This window comes from Podarcis melisellensis (assembly GCF_964234715.1).
Source record: "Podarcis melisellensis genome assembly, chromosome: 10".
Classification (NCBI taxonomy): domain Eukaryota; kingdom Metazoa; phylum Chordata; class Lepidosauria; order Squamata; family Lacertidae; genus Podarcis; species Podarcis melisellensis.
The window spans coordinates 50,765,642-50,783,574 of record NC_138542.1 but is presented as its reverse complement, the minus strand read 5'-3'; the positions used below and the strand labels follow the sequence as shown (position 1 = coordinate 50,783,574).

Sequence of the window (17,933 nt, the reverse complement as noted above, 5' to 3'; positions counted from 1 at the left end):
CTCTATCTCACTGATATTTGATTGTTCCTTGGAGGAAGTGTTAGATAAAACTTCTAGTAAATCAGTTTCATCGAAACCAGTGCTCTACCACTCACCTGTGGCCCTCATGACTGTGCTGTAAGGAGCGACCTAAATAAATAACAGCCTTATCAGAATGAAAGGTCCTTCCAGACAAAGGCTTCTGGAAGACCAGTAAGCATGTTTGACTCCTACAGTGCCCAGATGGACTCTACAGACCCCTAAAATGTTTGCTGTTGGTCCAAGGGGACTAGGAGTTACAGTATATAAACCGGAGTGCCAAAGCAGCAATGGCAGCAGCAGACATTTTCACTACTTATGTTCCCCTTTCCACAATATGACACTGCCATTGCTGACAGAAGTGGTTGTCTCAGAAGATTGTAAAGAAGAGTTGAGCTCCAGATATTAAACCAACAATTAATAATGACCAGATATAGCAGCATCTATGAATGGCAGGTGTTATAAAAGAAACAAAACAGAATGAGCTAATTGGAAGGAACTGACACAAGATGCCAGTTATGTAGTCCAATTATGCAGTCACTTCATCCTGTTGCACTTGGGCTGCAAATACTGTAGACTATAATGTTAAAGCACATTCCCCACCACCACCAAAGTATTATGGGCATGGTAGTTTGCTAAGGGCTGAGAGGAACTGGAACCCTATGAGGGGTTAACTACAGTACCCAGAATTATTGTGGGGGGAACGCGCTTTAAAGGTAAATTGTGTACACAGCCATAGTCATTAGTTTTATAGTTTCTTCACCCACAATAAATGTAAATCATGAGATGGACACAGAACATTCTTGCCTGTTTGCAACACTTCCACGCACAATGGGTCCCTGATTCTGACTTTTAAGCATTACTACAATGACAAATGATAAGACAATCAGTGAGCATGTGCGTTTCCTGAACAGGAACTTCCCATCATCCTAAAAGTCACAATCACGGGTCACAACCTAATCCTTTGCCGAAACTTTAAAGATGGCATCTTGGGCAGAATCACGTAAGGGTTGTGTCAGGTTGCTCTTGGTTAATGGGTGACAAGATAAGGGTGTGGTCCGAAGACCGAGGCTGGATCAAACAGATCAGGGTCCATGGGGCGAGAGACAGGGTTGTGATCCAAATAAGGCAAGGACAAGGATCCATTTTCAGAGACAGCATGGTGCAGCGGGGCAAAGCAAGCCGAGACACCAATAAGCTACAGTACTTGTTGCACCAATGAATCTCTGAAGTCAAATCTTTGTATATGATCTTTCTACATCTTCTTCCTTTTCTGTCCCCATACCTATATGTGTTTGTGTTTGCACATACATGTTAATGTATGCATCCCTGACAACTGAGGACAATACTTCATGTATCAGATGATGTGGATACTAGGACACAATTATGCCATAATAAATATATTGTTTTTAAGATGCTCCAGGAGTCTTTAGTTGATTTTGTGCCAATATCTAAGATAGAATTTTTATCTAGCATAGAACTTTCCCCACCACATAGAAAGGAGTTGGTACCAGTGAAAGAAGTGTGTGAATAAAGTGTTGAACCTTCCCCTGCCTGCACCTGATTTCCCCACAGTCTTCTCCCTCTGGCCCCATAGTTCTGCCCTGACCACTGCTGAATATGCCATTTCAGCTGGAAGAAAAGCTCACGGCAAAGGACTATGGAGATGTACCGGTAAGCAACAGATTAGGAGAGATTCCAGTGTTCCTCAAAACTATACCCAATTTGCTCTTATGAGTGCAAACTGTTAGGGCTCCGCCAGATTTGTTTACTGAGCATACATCTTGAGAAGGTTACACTAAGGTAGATCCACATCATACATTTAAAGCACATCCAATGCACATTTAAAGCAGTCTTCACCCAAGACTCCTGGGAACTGTAGCACTGCGAGGGGGAAAGCCGAAGTTCTCAAGATACTTTGGAGAAAGCCATGTACTTTAAATGTATGCTGTAGAATGGCCCTATGTCTCGTCATTATTGAGCATTCAGTCATATTTGTCTGTGAGTTATATGACAATGAGCATTCATTCAGATTTGCTTGTTAGCTTCTCATTTTTCAGGGCCTATCCTGTCACTTTCCTAACCATATAAAGGCTACGGCTTTAAAAAACCCTGGGATTAGTTGTGATAGGACTACAGAATGTTCTAATCCACTTTAATTGCACAAACCTAAATTTCCAGTATGTGCTTGAATTCCTCCTGCAAAAGAGGAACACCCTGAGGCACTCCCATGTCCCTCTTTCTGCACATTTGGAGTTGACCCCCACTCTTTTAATTATCTTTTTAAATTTTAATTAAAGATTTTCTTGGTTTACAAAAGTACACACCTTGTCTCTTTTTTCCTGGTTGTACAGTCTTTCTTACAGATCAGTTACATTTGTTACGAGACATTAGTGTTGAGTACAGTATAAGGTTGGGGGGGAGGGAGTCCCACAACAGATATGCAAAATAACTAAACAGTTATTAGAACTCACCCCATTACTGGCCCTACTGAACATAATCACTCACATTATATAAAGCTTATAACCCACCTGCTCTCAGCAGCCAGAAGCCTCATAGCCAGACACTGGAGAAACTTGTCAGGAGTAAACATGGCCCAGTGGTACCAGATCCCCCCCAACTTTTAAGGTGCAAATCTACTGCAGGCACAAATCCTTTGGCCCAGAGATGACTCAGATGTCTTAACAAAAGATCTCTGGACGGATTGTTAAAGGAGTTTACAGAGCGATAGTGTTTTGAGTACTTTGGGGATGGGGGGAATCAGAGACATTTTGATTTCCATTGTGTTAGTAAGCCCCCTTGCTCCACCTGGAAGTAAACATTACAATTTTTCTGTTCCAAGATGAGAGGATGCTCGACAATAAACAGCTAAATCCCTTTGTATTGAGAAAATGTTACATGTAAATGCTAACAAACTGATGGTCTACAAACCACATTTATCAGTTAAAAGAGCTGCTTGTTCATTGAAGAGGAGTTAATTCTGCTCTCTAGAGGGTTTTGATTGCTCTCATATGCAGTGTGGGTTCAAGTCCAGGAAGTTCTCTGTCTTTTGCCCCTGATGTGACTCTTGTTCTCCTGCTGGGAGAACATATTGGGGTCATATTCACCTCTTGCCCCCTGTGGGGCTCCAACTCCCGCCTGCTGTTTCCCAATCCCCTGCCCTATGCAGTGAGCCAGTAGAGGTTGCTGCTGTCATGAATATGTCTGTGGCTCTCCTGGTTACAGTAGCCACTGGGCCTGACCCTAGGCAATATAACATCTACCTGCGTTTCCCAAACTTGGGTCGCCAGCTGTTTTTTGGACTACAACTCCCACCATCTCTAGCTAGCAGAATTAGTGGTCAGGGATGATGGGAACTGTAGTCCACAAGGGAGACCAAAGTCTGGGAAACCCTGTGTGGCCTACTGAGATGAATGTGAACTGATGAGGCCATGTCTGTACTATCCATTTAAAGCAATTTCATGCCACTTTTAAGTGATGCCTTCCTGCAAGGAATCCTGGGAAGTGCAGATCCTCACAGATCTAGAATTCTGGGAGTTCCATGGGAAGCGGTGCAAAACAGCTTTAAATGTACAGTGGTACCTCGGGTTACAGACACTTCAAGTTACAGACTCCGCTAACTCAGAAATAGTACCTCGGGTTAAGAACTTTGCTTCAGGATAAGAACAGAAATCGAACTGCGGCGGCACAGCGGCAGCAGGAAGCCCCATTAGCTAAAGTGGTACCTCAGGTTAAGAACAGTTTCAGGTTAAGAACAGACCTCCAGAACGAATTAAGTTCTTAACCCGAGGTACCACTGTATAGTGCAGATGGGGCTTCGAAAAGTTCCAGCAGCTCAGCGCTTTAAGCTGATTTGACTGCATTTGAAGGAGATTCCTGGAGAGTTGGTTGGTTTTATTTTATTTTTTAATATTTGAGTTTATATATAAAAGTTGCGTATACGTAAATGGAGGCATAGCTTAAAACCCTCTTCAATGTATTGCGCAGAGAACTGAACACAAGTACTTGAAAGAGCACAGAATACAGATGTTATCGATCGACGGGAAGGCAGACTTTCCCCATGCCCTGTTACTGAGGCAGGGCAAACTGGTGTTCCGAAGAAAACCGAGTAATCGATCGAGCATCGTTGACTTCCGGGGTCGTTCGACTGCCGCGGCTGGCGAGGCCGGGAAGGCCAAGGGGCGGGCCCTCGCGGCGTCTCGGGGGCGGGGCGGCGGGCGAAGGAGGCGGCGCTTCAACCAACCAAAACCACGAACAACAACAACGGCACCCAGAAGCCCCCGCGCCCGCAGTGGCTTCTTCCTCCGTCGCTGCCGCCGTCGCTGAGGGCCCTGGTTCGTCTCCTGCGGGGAGGCGGCGGGGAAAGGCTCGCCGCCATGAAGCTCCGCGTGCGGATGCTGAAGCGAACGGTTCTGCTGGAGTTGCCAGGGGAGGAGCCAACTCTGGGGGACCTGCGCGCGCACATCTGCCAGACGCTCTTGCCCTCTTGCGGTTACAGGTAACGTGTGAACCGTGGCGGGGAGGTGTGTGTGAGGGGGGTCTAGTGCGTCACGGGCGAGGAGCCTCGCGGGCAGGAGTAGCTTTCGCGGCCGCCTTTGCTGGGCTCGCTCGAAGTCACCTGTGGGCCCAGGGGAGCAGCTTCTTTGCCGCCGGGAAGGTCCTGGGTTCCCCCATTTCTTGGCAGGGTGAAGGCGTCTAATTTGGGGTACATAAGGCATATTTATCATACTTAAAAACTTTGGCGCGCTGCGCTGCTTACAGAAGAACGAAAAAATTGTCCAATGCGATACAGTGGCAAAGAGTGGAGGCTGTATATCCATTTGTCAAAAGGAAATAATGGAGGCTAACAACGTGTGTTTGTGTGTCTGTGTCTATGTATATATACAGTATATATATGTATATGTATATGCATATGTATATGTAGTACACCCTGTCAGACTTTTTAGGAGTCATGTATAGATGCAGGAATAAAATAATGGGTGAGAGTTTCCATTCACTTCTCTCTTCGATTGGCTTTATCTTTATCACAAATCAGACCCAAACTGAAGGCCCGTAATGCAAGGCCCCTGTGCTTCTTCACCTTCCCTCCCTTAACCACTTGTCTTTCTTCTCTTATCTGCTCTAAGTTTATGTGAGTTATAATCACTTTTAACTGTTCGTTTTTATCCCTCTCCTCTTCTAAGTCTTATGTGCTTTCTTTTATTCTTATGCTGGTCTTATGTGCTTTCTTGTATCTTATGTGCTTTCTTGTATCTTATGCTGGTCTGCGACTGTAATATTTTGTTGTTGTATCTTACTGCATTTATACAATGTTAATTTGCTGGTACTGGGATAAGGGAAGAGTTACCAAAACTGACCTGTAGAAAAATGAGGCCTTGCGGAGCTGTTTGGCACATGTGAAACTGAAAGCCAAGCGCACAGTTTCGTTTATTGACTACAGCAGAACTAACCACACTATCGCTGCTTATTACTCTGTGTGTGCAAGTGAATGATAAGTGAAACAGCTGTGGCTCCTGGAGGTGGAATACTGCAGGCAGCTGGCTTTGAGAGAACTTGGTTGCTATACATTTAAAGTATAAACTGAATTAGAAGACAGAACCGTTACATTTGCTACAGCTGTGTTATTAACAAAACATGCATTGCTGATTCCTTCCACCATTGTTTTGGAACTAATAATTTACCTGCTGCAGTTACTAATGAACTGTGGTTGATTCTAAAGTGAAAGTGGAAGTTCTCTGTCACATGTTTTTGCATGTAGAGGGGGAATGTGTGACCCTGAGGCTCACTAACTTGTTCACAATTGCCCAAACCATGGCTCTGGTTCACTTCCCACCCATCAGGTGTTCAGTGGAGAGCAGTTGTGCAGTTGAAGCACATTCTTTTGCAGGAAGGAAACAGAGGGTATATGTCTCAGCAGAGAGATAGATCTGTGTTCCTTGCAAACATGCAAAAAGCAACCCACACATTGCACAGTGGAATACATGCCATTTTCAGGTTACACTTGCATTATGTTAGAGACTTTGAATAGCCTTAAAGCACGGCTTGCAGTTTCAGCAAACAGTGATGTTTATATCTGGAATTAGGGTGTTATTTTTGTCTTCTGCACGGTCTGGATAATTCAAAGGTGTTGGAGAACTTTTTCCTAAAAAAGTTAAGAAAATGGAAGGTGACATCTTTAATTCTTAGTAATTACACTCAATATTTGTCCCTGTTTCCATGGGGAATAATTAGCATATGTGAATCTGTGTAAGAAGGGTGTGTGATTCTGTGTGGGTCTGGAATGTACTCCCCCATGACCTTGGGCTACTCTCAGTTTAACCTGCCTCACAGGGTACTTGTGATGAAAAAAATGGGGAGGAAGAGAACTATATGTCATCATGAGCTCCTTGGAGCAAAGGTGGGATGTATGTAAACATAAAAATCAAATAGCTTTCTACTGGTCTAATATGATCCTCTATCTGGAAAAGCTTCACTCCAGTGTGTCTGGTTCCATCCATATAGGATGCTTATGACCATATGCATGCTGGCAATGGGCTACAGTAACCGTAACAGACATGGGAGAAACAACATGACACAGGTTTCACACATTATCTGCTGTTTGCATTGTGGTGGTGATGTAGCTGATATAGTTGGGTATTTAGAAATAGCCTGGTTTGCAAAATGGTGTATATGTCTCAATACATGTTCCTTATACAGTTAATTTTTGTTTCTTCTTTTTTTTTTGCAGTTCTGAGTCCAAGGTTGTAATAACCTTGAACAAGAAAGACTCCCTCACAGGAGAGCAGGAAACCCTAACATCGTTGGGGGTTGTTTCAGGAGACTTGATATGTCTGGTGTTAGAAGAAGCTGATGCTGCACCCAGATTACCTGCATCTATTTCCTCATCTGTGCATCCATCACAGAATCATGAATCATCATTATCTACTTCAGATCCATGCCAAAGCCAGCCCAGGAGCCCAGATAATGAAAAAAGCAACAGGCACGTAGCAGACCATGAAGTCCAAGATGATGTCCAAATGAGTGACAGTACGGTAAGTCCATAGGAACTAAAGACGCTCTCACTTATTATTTATTTTTTTTAAATGCTGTGTCTTGTGTGAAAAGAATAGAGGAGAAATATGTAGCAGCTTAAACCACATTAGAGATACCACCTGTGTTATGGAAAGCCACCCATTATTAATTTTTCTCTTGGTCAGATCCCACAACTGGGTATACATACATCGTTTTATTAGTATGCTGCCTTTCCAGAGTTAAAACCATGCTCAAGGCGGCTTATAACATGAAGAACGTGACATAATTGCAAACATAACAAGAGAAGTAATAAACTTCTCAATAAATAAATAGTAATAAATAAAGCATCAAAGTGTACAACAAAGTTGAACCATTTCCACATAAATCATAATAAAATGTAAAAATAAAGATAAAAAAAATTATTCTCAATAACAGCAACAACTCTCCTCCCAGTAATGCCCCCCCAAATAATACCGCAACCCAATAGTATGTTCAGCAGCCTTTGTTTTTGTAGCCACAGTCAGTCAGGGCCCCACTCTCCCAGGCCAGGTGGAATAAGGCCAGCAAGGCAGAGGGAGCAGGTCTTCCAGGACTCAAAGCAAAGATGATCAATCCCAAATAATGACAGGGCTTCCTGGCCTATAGGGAGGGAGCCTTTGGTTGTTCAAGGTTATTACAAACTTGGTATAAGAACTGTAAGAAATGCAAAGTTAACTGCATGGGTTACATATTTATACTGAGGCATACACATCATTTTACGGACCAGGCTTTTTCTAAAAACCCAACTGTATTGGCAGCATTACTACCACAAACAGCAGATAGTCTGAAACCTAGATCATGTTGTTTTACTTTCTCCCATGCTTATTATGGCTACTTTTTGAATCCCCTGTTTCTGCTGCTCTCCTTTCAAGGCAGAATCCAGCCAGGAGTTTGCTCCAGAGACTGTCTCAGGTGACCTTGATATTCCTGAAGCTGTTGGTTCCTACCCTTCAGAGCCAATGCTTTGCTCTGAAGCTACAGACGGGCAAGTGCCGCACTCACTTCAGACCCTTTACCACGCTGCAGAGTGTACCAGTGCCAACGATGCCTTGATTGTTTTGATACATCTTATCATGATGGAGACGGGTTACATACCTCAAGTAAGCAAAAAAAGTGAAAGACCAGCTTCCTCTGAAACTCAATGGGGAGGGGGGGGATAGTAATGTTGCACTGTGCTAGTTGATCCTGGTAGCTTCATCTCCTCTCCCATCTCCTGATTAACAGAGGCCACGTTCTCTTGTCCCCACAGTATACCAACTCAGGTTCAAGCCATAGTTTGTGTCTGATGTGTGAGGAACCATGACTTGCATTAGATGCATCTGTAATGTGAGGAAGTACACATTCATGAGGATAACTCCTAATTTACAAACTCGTCTTTCCAGGGAGCTACCTTGAAGTTTACACTGGGGGCCCTGTGTGCTTGCATATTAGGAGATTTTTGTGGATTTTCTTTTGGGCTGGATACTAGTGAAGATAACTTGCAGGTTATAATTGAGGTGGTAAGGCAGGGAGCATGTGAATATAAGCTTGTGGGTGGAGAGAAAGTGTCTAAAGGGATTTTTGGTTAAGAGCTCTGCCTTCATTAAGCAAAGATTATTGGAACTGGGAAAGTTTTGTTTTTTATTCCCCGTCCCCATATTTTGCTCCTTTCCATCTAGAAAGCTTGGGGTGGGCAGCACTTCTTTAATGTAAAGTAATATCCCCAGAAAAATGTAAAATTATCAACATTTTTTAAAAAATATCCTTCCTACATGCAGAATCTTTGAATTTTATTTTAAATGTCTTATTTTTTCTATTTGATGCTAGTTGTCTTGGACATGGTTGATGGATGTATAAATATTTATAGTAAACTATGAAATCACGTCCATGTACCATCATAGAATCATAGAGTTGGAAGAGACCACAAGGGCCATCGAGTCCAACCCCCTGCCAAGCAGGAAACACCATCAGAGCACTCCTGACATATGGTTGTCAAGCCTCTGCTTAAAGACCTCCAAAGAAGGAGACTCCGCCACACTCCTTGGCAGCAAATTCCACTGTCGAACAGCTCTTACTGTCAGGAAGTGCTTCCTAATGTTTAGGTGGAATCTTCTTTCTTGTAGTTTGGAACCATTGTTCCGTGTCCGCTTCTCTGGAGCAGCAGAAAACAACCTTTCTCCCTCCTCTATGTGACATCCTTTTATATATTTGAACATGGCTATCATATCATCCCTTAACCTCCTCTTCTCCAGGCTAAACATGCCCAGCTCCCTTAGCATCGTTTCCAGGCCTTTGACCATTTTGGTTGCCCTCCTCTGGACACGTTCCAGTTTGTCAGTGTCCTTCTTGAACTGTGGTGCCCAGAACTGGACACAGTACTCCAGGAGGTCTGACCAGAGCAGAATACAGTGGCACTATTACTTCCCTTGATCTAGATGCTATACTCCTATTGATGCAGCCCAGAATTGCATTGGCTTTTTTAGCTGCCGCGTCACACTGTTGGCTCATGTCAAGTTTGTGGTCAACCAAGACTCCTAGATCCTTTTCACATGTACTGCTCTCAAGCCAGGTGTCACCCATCTTGTATTTGTGCCTCTCATTTTTTTTTGCCCAAGTGCAATACTTTACATTTCTCCCTGTTAAAATTCATCTTGTTATAAACTCTGTAAAGTCCCCACATAAGAAACCAAATTGAGAAGTTTCAAAACACCTGTAAAGTAGGTTAAACACAAAATACACTGGCTTTGATTTGATGGAGCCTACTGAATTTTTTGGTATGATAGTTTTAATATGCATTCAGTTCAATGTCTTGAATTTTAAAAAAATGCTTTTTGAAAGCCCCCACCACCAAATATTTGCTTGACAGTCACATGAGAAATCCTAAGAAAAGGTTTTTTTCAGACTAAATCAACATGCGAGACAGACTTATGTAAGACCATTTGAATTGGTGGATTTAGATGTGTCTTGCTGTCTGTCTAAATTTAGGCCCTGAGAACGTCTGCTCCCTACCTGAGTCCCTTCTGTTCCAGCCCAGCTTGGATTGTACAGTACAAGACAGGGCAGTATAAATTGTACTGCTGTGATATCCTGACCCCTGCAGTGTCAGCTACAAACATTGCAGAATTCAAACGTTCAGAATAAAAGTCTTTGGCCTAGTCAGTCTCTAGTTTTATGGAAATATCACTTTTCAGGAAGAGAGGAGGATGGGGACTGTCACAGTAACTGTTTTTCCCCCTCCATTTCCAGGGGACAGAAGCAAAGGCAACATCAATGCCTGAGAACTGGAGAAGCAAAGGTGTCTATAAGCTGCAGTATACCCACCCCCTCTGTGAAAATGGCTTTGCTGCACTTACTTGTGTGACTTTGGGGAACCTTATTGTTGTCAATGGTAAGAGTGTTCTTGAAAATACTCTGGTTGAAAGCTACCTTGTGACTATCGCTCTTTGCCTCTCAAGTTTCTTCCAATGCTAGCAGAAGCCTGAAATGAGCTTCCATTGAGTCTGAATATTTTCTGCTATGGCATCAGCACCTGTGGGCTATCAAGCACAACCAAGGTGCTTTTCTGTATTGAAATACAGGACATCTTAAATAAATGTCTATGTAACTTTACCTCTGGGATGGAAATTGGATATTTTTATTAAGATATGTGACTCACTTCTGAGCTAGTGAATTCTCATTGGTATAGTAATGCAACTATTCAGTATAATTCTATAATAGAAAAGCTGACTTGTACAGATGCTGCTGACTATGTCCATTTCTGCTGGCACTAAGTGCTTCTAGCAAGTGCCTCTTTTACAGTAATTTGTTTGGTGTAAACTAAAATAATCAGTTAAGCATAAATAAATTATCAAATCATCCCCACAACAGAAAATGAAGCTGGGCTGCATCTTCAACACTTGTTCCAGTACATAACAGAGCCTCTGCTTCCCAATAAATCAAATTGTTTTGCTGTTTCCTTTCCTTTTACCATTTTAGTAATCTTGATTATACATGCCATATTCCAAAATCTCAAACTATTCATCAACAGATTAATATTTTTCCATCTCATGGACCTGACACGCAGTCAATAAATGTAAAATTTCAGTGTCATTGAATTCCAATGGACCTTTAACATAAGCAGATAGAGCAAAGATTGGATTCAGAATAAGGCTTTCTTTGGCAACTAAATGTTGATTCTTATTTTGAGGATGACCCCCCCATTATGTTTTCTCATTGTCCTCTTTGTCTCTTGCAGTAATGTTAAAGATTGCTGATGACATCAAAAGTGTGAAGAGGCTGCAGCTTATGCCAACATCATTCATTTGTTTTGAGAACTCGGGTACTTTTTATATATAACTTTTCAATACATAATTTAACATGCTCCTGACTTTCAGGTGGTCAGTCTTGGTCTTCAGTGAAATGAAGCATTAATGGGCTTGGGCAGATTTGACAGATGAGTGGGGAATGCCTGCCGAAGCAGGGCAGCAGATGTCTTCCAAGTTTGTAACTGTGTTGTCTTTTCACAGTTTGCTGAAACTGTGTTTGAGATTCCAGAAGACCTTGTGGGCTCCAGGCAGATTTTGAGGTCCCTGAAAGATGATACCACAAAGAAAAAGATAATTGGCTGCCAGTTGTGCAGAAGAGATTCCTTGTGTGTTGCAAGCAGGGGGAACTGACAACTGCTTGCCACAAAACCTTTCTGAGCATGCAGTGGAATATAATCCTTTATTAATGATGTTATCCACTATAATTATCAAGTTAGTCAAGAAATGGCCAGATGTCTGTAGCAGGCAATCCTTTCATATTCCTCAAATATTTTAGTGCAGGGCAATGACCCCCCCTCCCAGATAACCTCATAAATTTGAGGATTTTAAAGATGAAACACAGTACAATGAACGCTCGGGTTGCGAACGTGGTCCGTGCGGGATGCACGTTCGCAACCTGCAGCGGCATGTCTGCGCACGCACAGGTTGCTTCTGCGCATACGCGACCTCTGAAACGCTGGAAGTAACCCATTCTAGTACTTCCGGGTTTAGGCGGGTCTGTAGCCCAAAAAAACGCAACCTGAAGCGTCTGTAACCTGAGGTATGACTGTAGTGCTGTTTTAGTCTTCATTGATGCTGAAATGGTGGGTAGGTATATGTGTAAACACCACTTTACAGACCTTGCTCCTGACATCCATGAGTCTGCAGATAGACCATGCAAATACACATAGGCTTCTGTATATACGCTCTGTATCTTTCCATCCAGGGCACAAACGGGAAATCTTGTACTCGTGGCTTTGTAGAGACGTAGTCTGTGAAAAGGTGGAGGTTAGGGCTGGAGTGGGTGGTGCAGTGCTGACCTTCCTCTCCTGTCCCACCCTCTGCTACACATTTCTGGAAGGCTGAACTCTGAGCATAACTGGTGTCAATCTAGAAGTCTTCAAGTCGGCGTGCTAGCTTGGTTTAGTCTTGTGTAATGATGGACATTTGGCCAACAGAGGGAGTTGCAGCATTGAAACTATGGCAGCGTTTTCACATAGGGCTTCATATAACTAGCTGTTGTCTTTAAATACTCCCTCAGTGTTTATTATTTTATATAACTGCTCTAATGGTTTATAGCCAGTGAAGTCATCCTATTAGCACAAGGGCTTCTGTCTGTGGATCAGAGCTGCTTCTTCCTGCATGTCTCTGCACTCCCAGATTTGTTCTGGGAGTTCCCCCAACCCTCTGGAACAGATTTGGGAGGAGCAGAAGCCACATAAAGATAGAGAGAGGAATCCTGTTGTGCAAGCGGAAATCATTGCACTGATGGGACGCCTTCATTGCATACAGCTCCATATTTTCTACCCTCCCCTCCCCTCCAATGGCAGGACCTTGAATTTGTAGTCAAAGCAGACTCTTTTCACCTAGATGCGCTACTGCAGGGGTAGCTAATGTTAGCCAACAATACATGGGAAGCGCTAACTCCCACCACCCCCAGCCAGCATGGCCAGTGGTCAGGAGTGATGGGAGTTGTAGTCCAGCAACATCTGAAGGGTACCATGTTAGCTACCCTTGCTCTATAATCATTCAACTTTGCAAATACTATCCCAGAGGAACACTGTATTTTTCTGTGTATAACATGCCCCCGTGTATAAGACGCCCCCTGTATTTGTGGACTCAAAATTAAGAAAATGGGGGGCAATTGTATCTGTGTACAAGATGACACTCAATTTTAAACATATTTTTAAAAGGAAAAAACCTAGTCTTATACATGGAAAAATACGGTAATTGTTGTGGTATATCACATTTGGAATAAGATCAGCTCCTTTTCTGCTTAATTGTTTAAAGGTGACATTTGCTGTAGAAAATAGGGTGAGTGGGAATTTGCAAACCTATTATGATCAAACTTTTTTTTTTTAAGCGAATGTTGCAGGAATATATAAGGATCTTCAGAAGCTATCACGTCTCTTTAAAGATCGGCTGGTGTACCCTCTTCTGGCTTTTACCCGGCAAGGTAAGAAAAGCACTGAAGGAAGCATATTGTGGATCCTTTGTGAAAACAGTGCTTTGTCATAGAGGCTAAAGAATATATTAAGAGTGCAGTGCCAATTCTCTTTCTCTGACTTTTCCATTAGTTTCCATGTTGCTTTTGGTTATTAAGTGCATAGACCCACCAGCTTGGAACTCACCACTGAGACGCATTGCATACTTCTGGTATGCTAAACTGTCTTTGCCTACAGACTCTGTAGCCTTGTATCTGTGTTCATGGGCATGTGAGTGTGTGAATCCTTGGCTTCTAAGGTCTGATGCTCCTGCTTAGGATTCACCCCATCCTCTAATCTCAAGTGATCAAGATGGGTCCCAGCACTGGAAGGATCCAGTTCCTACGGGTGACTGGGTAGCCAGCCTCCAGTGTCGGGTTGCTTTCCAGTATTCATAAATCAATATATTTCTACCCCTCAAGTATAGTCATGGTTGCAGTGAATGACCTACAAAACTGAATAAGTACCAAGTGCTAATTTGGGAAATGTTAATAAAATAGATAAAAATCTGAAACTGCCTTTTGAAGTCTGAAAGAGATTCATTTAAGGGGCAAAGGCCTCTTCTGTTGAGCCAGCTGGAGAGTCTGTTTCCTCTGTGGCTTGAGAATATAGAAAGCAATAAAAGGCTGGCTTTGATCTGTATGGGTTCTCTCCCCCCACCATCCCTGGACTATTGAAAAACTATAGAATGCAGCATATTGAGCGGAGCTAATGTCATGTTGTAGTTGCCTGAGATTTAGGTTCCCAGACCTGGGATGTGGCACTTGTCCAGTGTGTATATTTCTGAGGCCATAGAGGAGTTTGGTGGTTAGGACCAAATTAGATGTGATGTTTGGTGTTGCATAGGTGATTTAATTGCAACCCCCCCCCCCCACAAATGGTGGCCAGTGTGTGTGTGTGTGTATATGTAGGGGCATGGAGAGAAGAGATGGGCTCTAGCCTTTTGCTTCTGCCATAGTCCTGGTGGGAACTGGAGCCCCTGCCCCAGCCACGCATACTATTCCCACAATGGAATTTCCAGTTGTGGCAGACTGTAAAGCTTCCTTCCCATTCAGCTGCCCCAGTCTGGCTCAGCGCCCCTTTCTTTCAGGTCGGCAACTTGGTTTCACATATACAGTGCCAAATTTCAGGCCAAATGTCTCACCTGTTTTGTCCCATAGCAGACAACCATTCACGCTGCCAATTTTTCCCAGAGAAGCTTGGTCTCTTTAATATTAGCTGGCCGTATGATTACAATGGGAATAGCTGAGAGATAGAATTGTTTTTCTTAAGTGTCGGCCCCTCCCTCCACCCGCACACCTACTTTCTGAGTGTATGTGTGTGAGATGCCTTAGTGAAGTTCCTTGGCCAGGCTGTTAGCTGGACCTGATACTGAAACAACACATAGCTTGCCCTGTGATCCTTCACTCCCTTTGGAACATCAGTCCTTGCCTTAGAAATTTAGGTGTCGCTTGTGGTGGCAGAGCTTGTAAGTCACTTGGACAAATTCCTGACTTCTGTGTTTTGAACTCTAGCCACTAGTAGCATTGAACATGTACAGCTGACCATTGGAGACTCCCCATAGAGGACCAACCAAACACTACTACTAATAAATCAGACTGTTGGTCTGCCTTTTCCAGTTGTAGCCATCCTGAAAGGGTCTTGGAGAGACAGTTTTCCTGTATTTCTGTTAAGGATATTCTACTGATGATATTAGGGATTGAAACTCAGATCCTCCCCATGCAAAATCATGTATTTTACTGGCACGTCACCAGACACATTGGTGATGGAGCCTAAAGGATGGGCATTAGATGTGGGCTGAATATATTACAGTGGTACCTCAATTTAAGAACAGTCCAGTTTATGAACGATTCTGTTTACAAACTCCGCAAAACCAGAAATAGTGTCCTGGTTTGAGAACTTTACCTCAGTCTAAGAATGGAATCTGAATGATGGAAGGGCACTGGTGGCGGGAGGCCTCATTGGGTTAAGTGCACCTCGGTTTAAGAACGGTTTTGGTTTAAGAACGAACTTCTGGAACGGATTCAGTTCGTAAACCGAGGTACCATTGTACTCTGCTTGTATTTCATTTGAACTGGTGGTGCTTTACTGTACCGGCTTGTATTAAGTGGTGGCTTTATTGTCTCTCAAGCACTGTCATCATTTAAAAAATGAGGTCTGTCAACCATTTTGTAGGCCATTACTAAGTCATAAAAGAGGGCATGGTACTGTATTGTTCATTCCCTTGATAAACAATTATTTTCATTTTGAGGTTTTTGTTCTGAAAGCCACTGTTTTCTAGCTGCATTTTAACAGCAAGCCTTGTATCTGACAACAGTTTTTGATTGTATAAACCATATTATAATAAACTATATTTTATTACAGCAGCACTGTGGATAATGCCATTTTCTCCACCCCCATTCTGTCTTAACTAGCTTTGAACCTCCCAGATGTGTTTGGCTTGGTGGTTCTTCCACTGGAACTGAAACTAAGGATTCTCCGACTCCTGGATTTCCGCTCACTTTTATCTTTGTCTGCTGTTTGCCATGACCTCTATGCTGCTTCAAATGATCAACTACTGTGGAGATTTGTGTACCTGCGGGATTTTAGAGGTGAATTCCTACTCACTTCCTCTTATGATGCTTTGAGGTGAAATGGCAGGCTTGATCCCAAACCTAGTTGCATTAAGTGGAGAGCAGCTGGCAAATATAGCTATAACTATTCAAGGAATAGTTATTGGATAAAAGGGTGCACCCACCAGAGGGACTTGTGGTATTGTATCTGCTGGAAGGTTTTTAATTTTTTTTTAAAAAAATTAATATAAAACACAGTACCAACTTCCTGAATTAACTGGAGTATGTTTTCTGCAGTACAGAAATGTCTTACGGGATTGCTGTATTAGAAACTGATTTCTAATTTGTGATTTCTGCTTAGATTCTGTTACCAGGCCCCGAGATACAGACTGGAAAGAAGTGAGTGACTTTCTTGATTTTAAAAAAATCTAATACAGTGGTGTCTCTGGTTATGAACTTAATTAGTTCCAGAGGTCTGTTCTTAACCTGAAACCATCCTTAACCTGAGGTACCACTTTAGCTATGGGGCCTCCCGCTGTCTCTGCGCCGCCAGCATGTGATTTCTGTTCTCATCCTGAGGTAAAGTTCTTAACCCGAGGTACTACTTCCGGGTTAGCGGAGTCTGTAACCCGAAGTGTGTGTAAGCCGAGGTACCACTGTACATGTTTTTAAGAATAGGCATAGGCTTAGCTTCTAAGCTAAATAAAAGTGCAATCAGTACAGGATACAAACTTGTACTTGAATACTCAGTTGATGCCAACCTGTATAATATTCTGTGGAATCTGAGTCCTACAATCTCTGGTCTCCTTTTTGGGGATGGGGGAATTTTATTTAAAGAAGAGAAAGGGAGGCCAGCCTAGTTGGCCCATCTTCCTCTATTCTAGGAAGTTGTTCAGAACACCCTTTGATTTGGAGGCAGTTGTGTTGGGGAGTGTGATACTTTGAATAATGGTTGGACTTAAATGCATATTGTATTTATCATTATAGGTAGGGTTAAGCCTTTTTCATTTGTTTTTTCCACAGCTCTACAAGAAAAAATATAAGCAGAAGAAGGAAGCCCTGAGGTGGCGACACATGATGTTTCTACCCCCTCTCCTTCCTGTGCCACTTCATCCTAACTCGATATATCCCAATCCTTTCCTTCCCAATCCTCTTTATCCCCCAATGATCATTGGCGGTGAACATGATGAAAGGCCATCAGCTCCATATATTGCAGACCCGATCCACTCCCTCTTTTCTGGAGTTAGGGAGCTTCCTCAGCTTTCTCCCTTAGATCCCTTCCTTACTTTCAGGCAACACATTGATTCACTTCCAGATCCTTGCCCCACACTCCGAGGAAGAGGCAGTCGGGTCCGTCCGATTGATAACCGTCGTGCATTCATATGACTGCAGCTTGGTTTTTAGGGCTTTAAACATACCTGCTCATGGGTTTGCTTTCACACCGTAGGATATTTCAGCCACAGGGTTCAGGTGTCTGGTTGTTGTTGTTTTTAATTATGGCAGTGCATATGTACTTGGAGATCTTGATTCTGGGGGTTTGGGCTCAACACCATTCAAATGACCAGTGCTGCCTCCCTTGGAACTGGAGAGACTTTTCTGAAAGAACTTTGGGGAAAACTTTAATTCTTTTCGTTACCATCTGCAAACTGCTTCTTTGAAAGCAAAAGGTGGTTGGCTTTAGCTACATCAGATAAAGAGCACTTTAAACACAAAGCATTATGTTGGTCTGAATTGTCTTTTTCTTTAAATAGGTCTATTAAATGAATGTGGTTGTGATTTTCCCTGAATAGCTGGCCTGATTAGATTTCTCTTCCATGAAAACTTCCTGTTCCATGCAACATCTGACA

At 42.9% G+C, this 17,933-nt stretch overlaps 2 protein-coding genes across 2 annotated transcripts in view; one reads left to right on the top strand and one right to left on the bottom strand.

The window, feature by feature from the left end:
• The first annotated feature begins 4,200 nt into the window (after positions 1 to 4,200).
• Positions 4,201 to 17,799, top strand: FBXO7 (F-box protein 7). The gene is made up of 9 exons (XM_081928389.1): positions 4,201 to 4,516; positions 6,746 to 7,049; positions 7,941 to 8,168; positions 10,294 to 10,435; positions 11,282 to 11,365; positions 13,414 to 13,506; positions 15,949 to 16,125; positions 16,448 to 16,485; positions 17,110 to 17,799. The coding sequence occupies exons 1-9, from the start codon at positions 4,395 to 4,397 to the stop codon at positions 17,470 to 17,472; spliced, it is 1,551 nt and encodes a 516-aa protein (XP_081784515.1). The 5' UTR covers positions 4,201 to 4,394; the 3' UTR covers positions 17,473 to 17,799.
• Positions 7,465 to 17,933, bottom strand: part of SYN3 (synapsin III) — a 184,755-nt gene continuing 174,286 nt past the window's right edge. Inside the window, exon 16 of the mRNA XM_081928293.1 lies at positions 7,465 to 7,722. The gene's annotated coding sequence lies outside the window, so the exon portion shown is untranslated. The remainder of the gene's footprint in view (positions 7,723 to 17,933) is intronic.

Bases quoted from the DNA above. Each gene is read 5' to 3' on its own strand.
- FBXO7 (XM_081928389.1), top strand. From the start codon at position 4,395: ATGAAGCTCCGCGTGCGGATGCTGAAGCGAACGGTTCTGCTGGAGTTG. The intron at 8,169-10,293 runs GTAAGCAAAAAA...CTCCATTTCCAG, and splicing joins AGACGGGTTACATACCTCAA to GGGACAGAAGCAAAGGCAAC. The intron at 11,366-13,413 runs GTACTTTTTATA...TTTTTTTTTAAG, and splicing joins CATTTGTTTTGAGAACTCGG to CGAATGTTGCAGGAATATAT.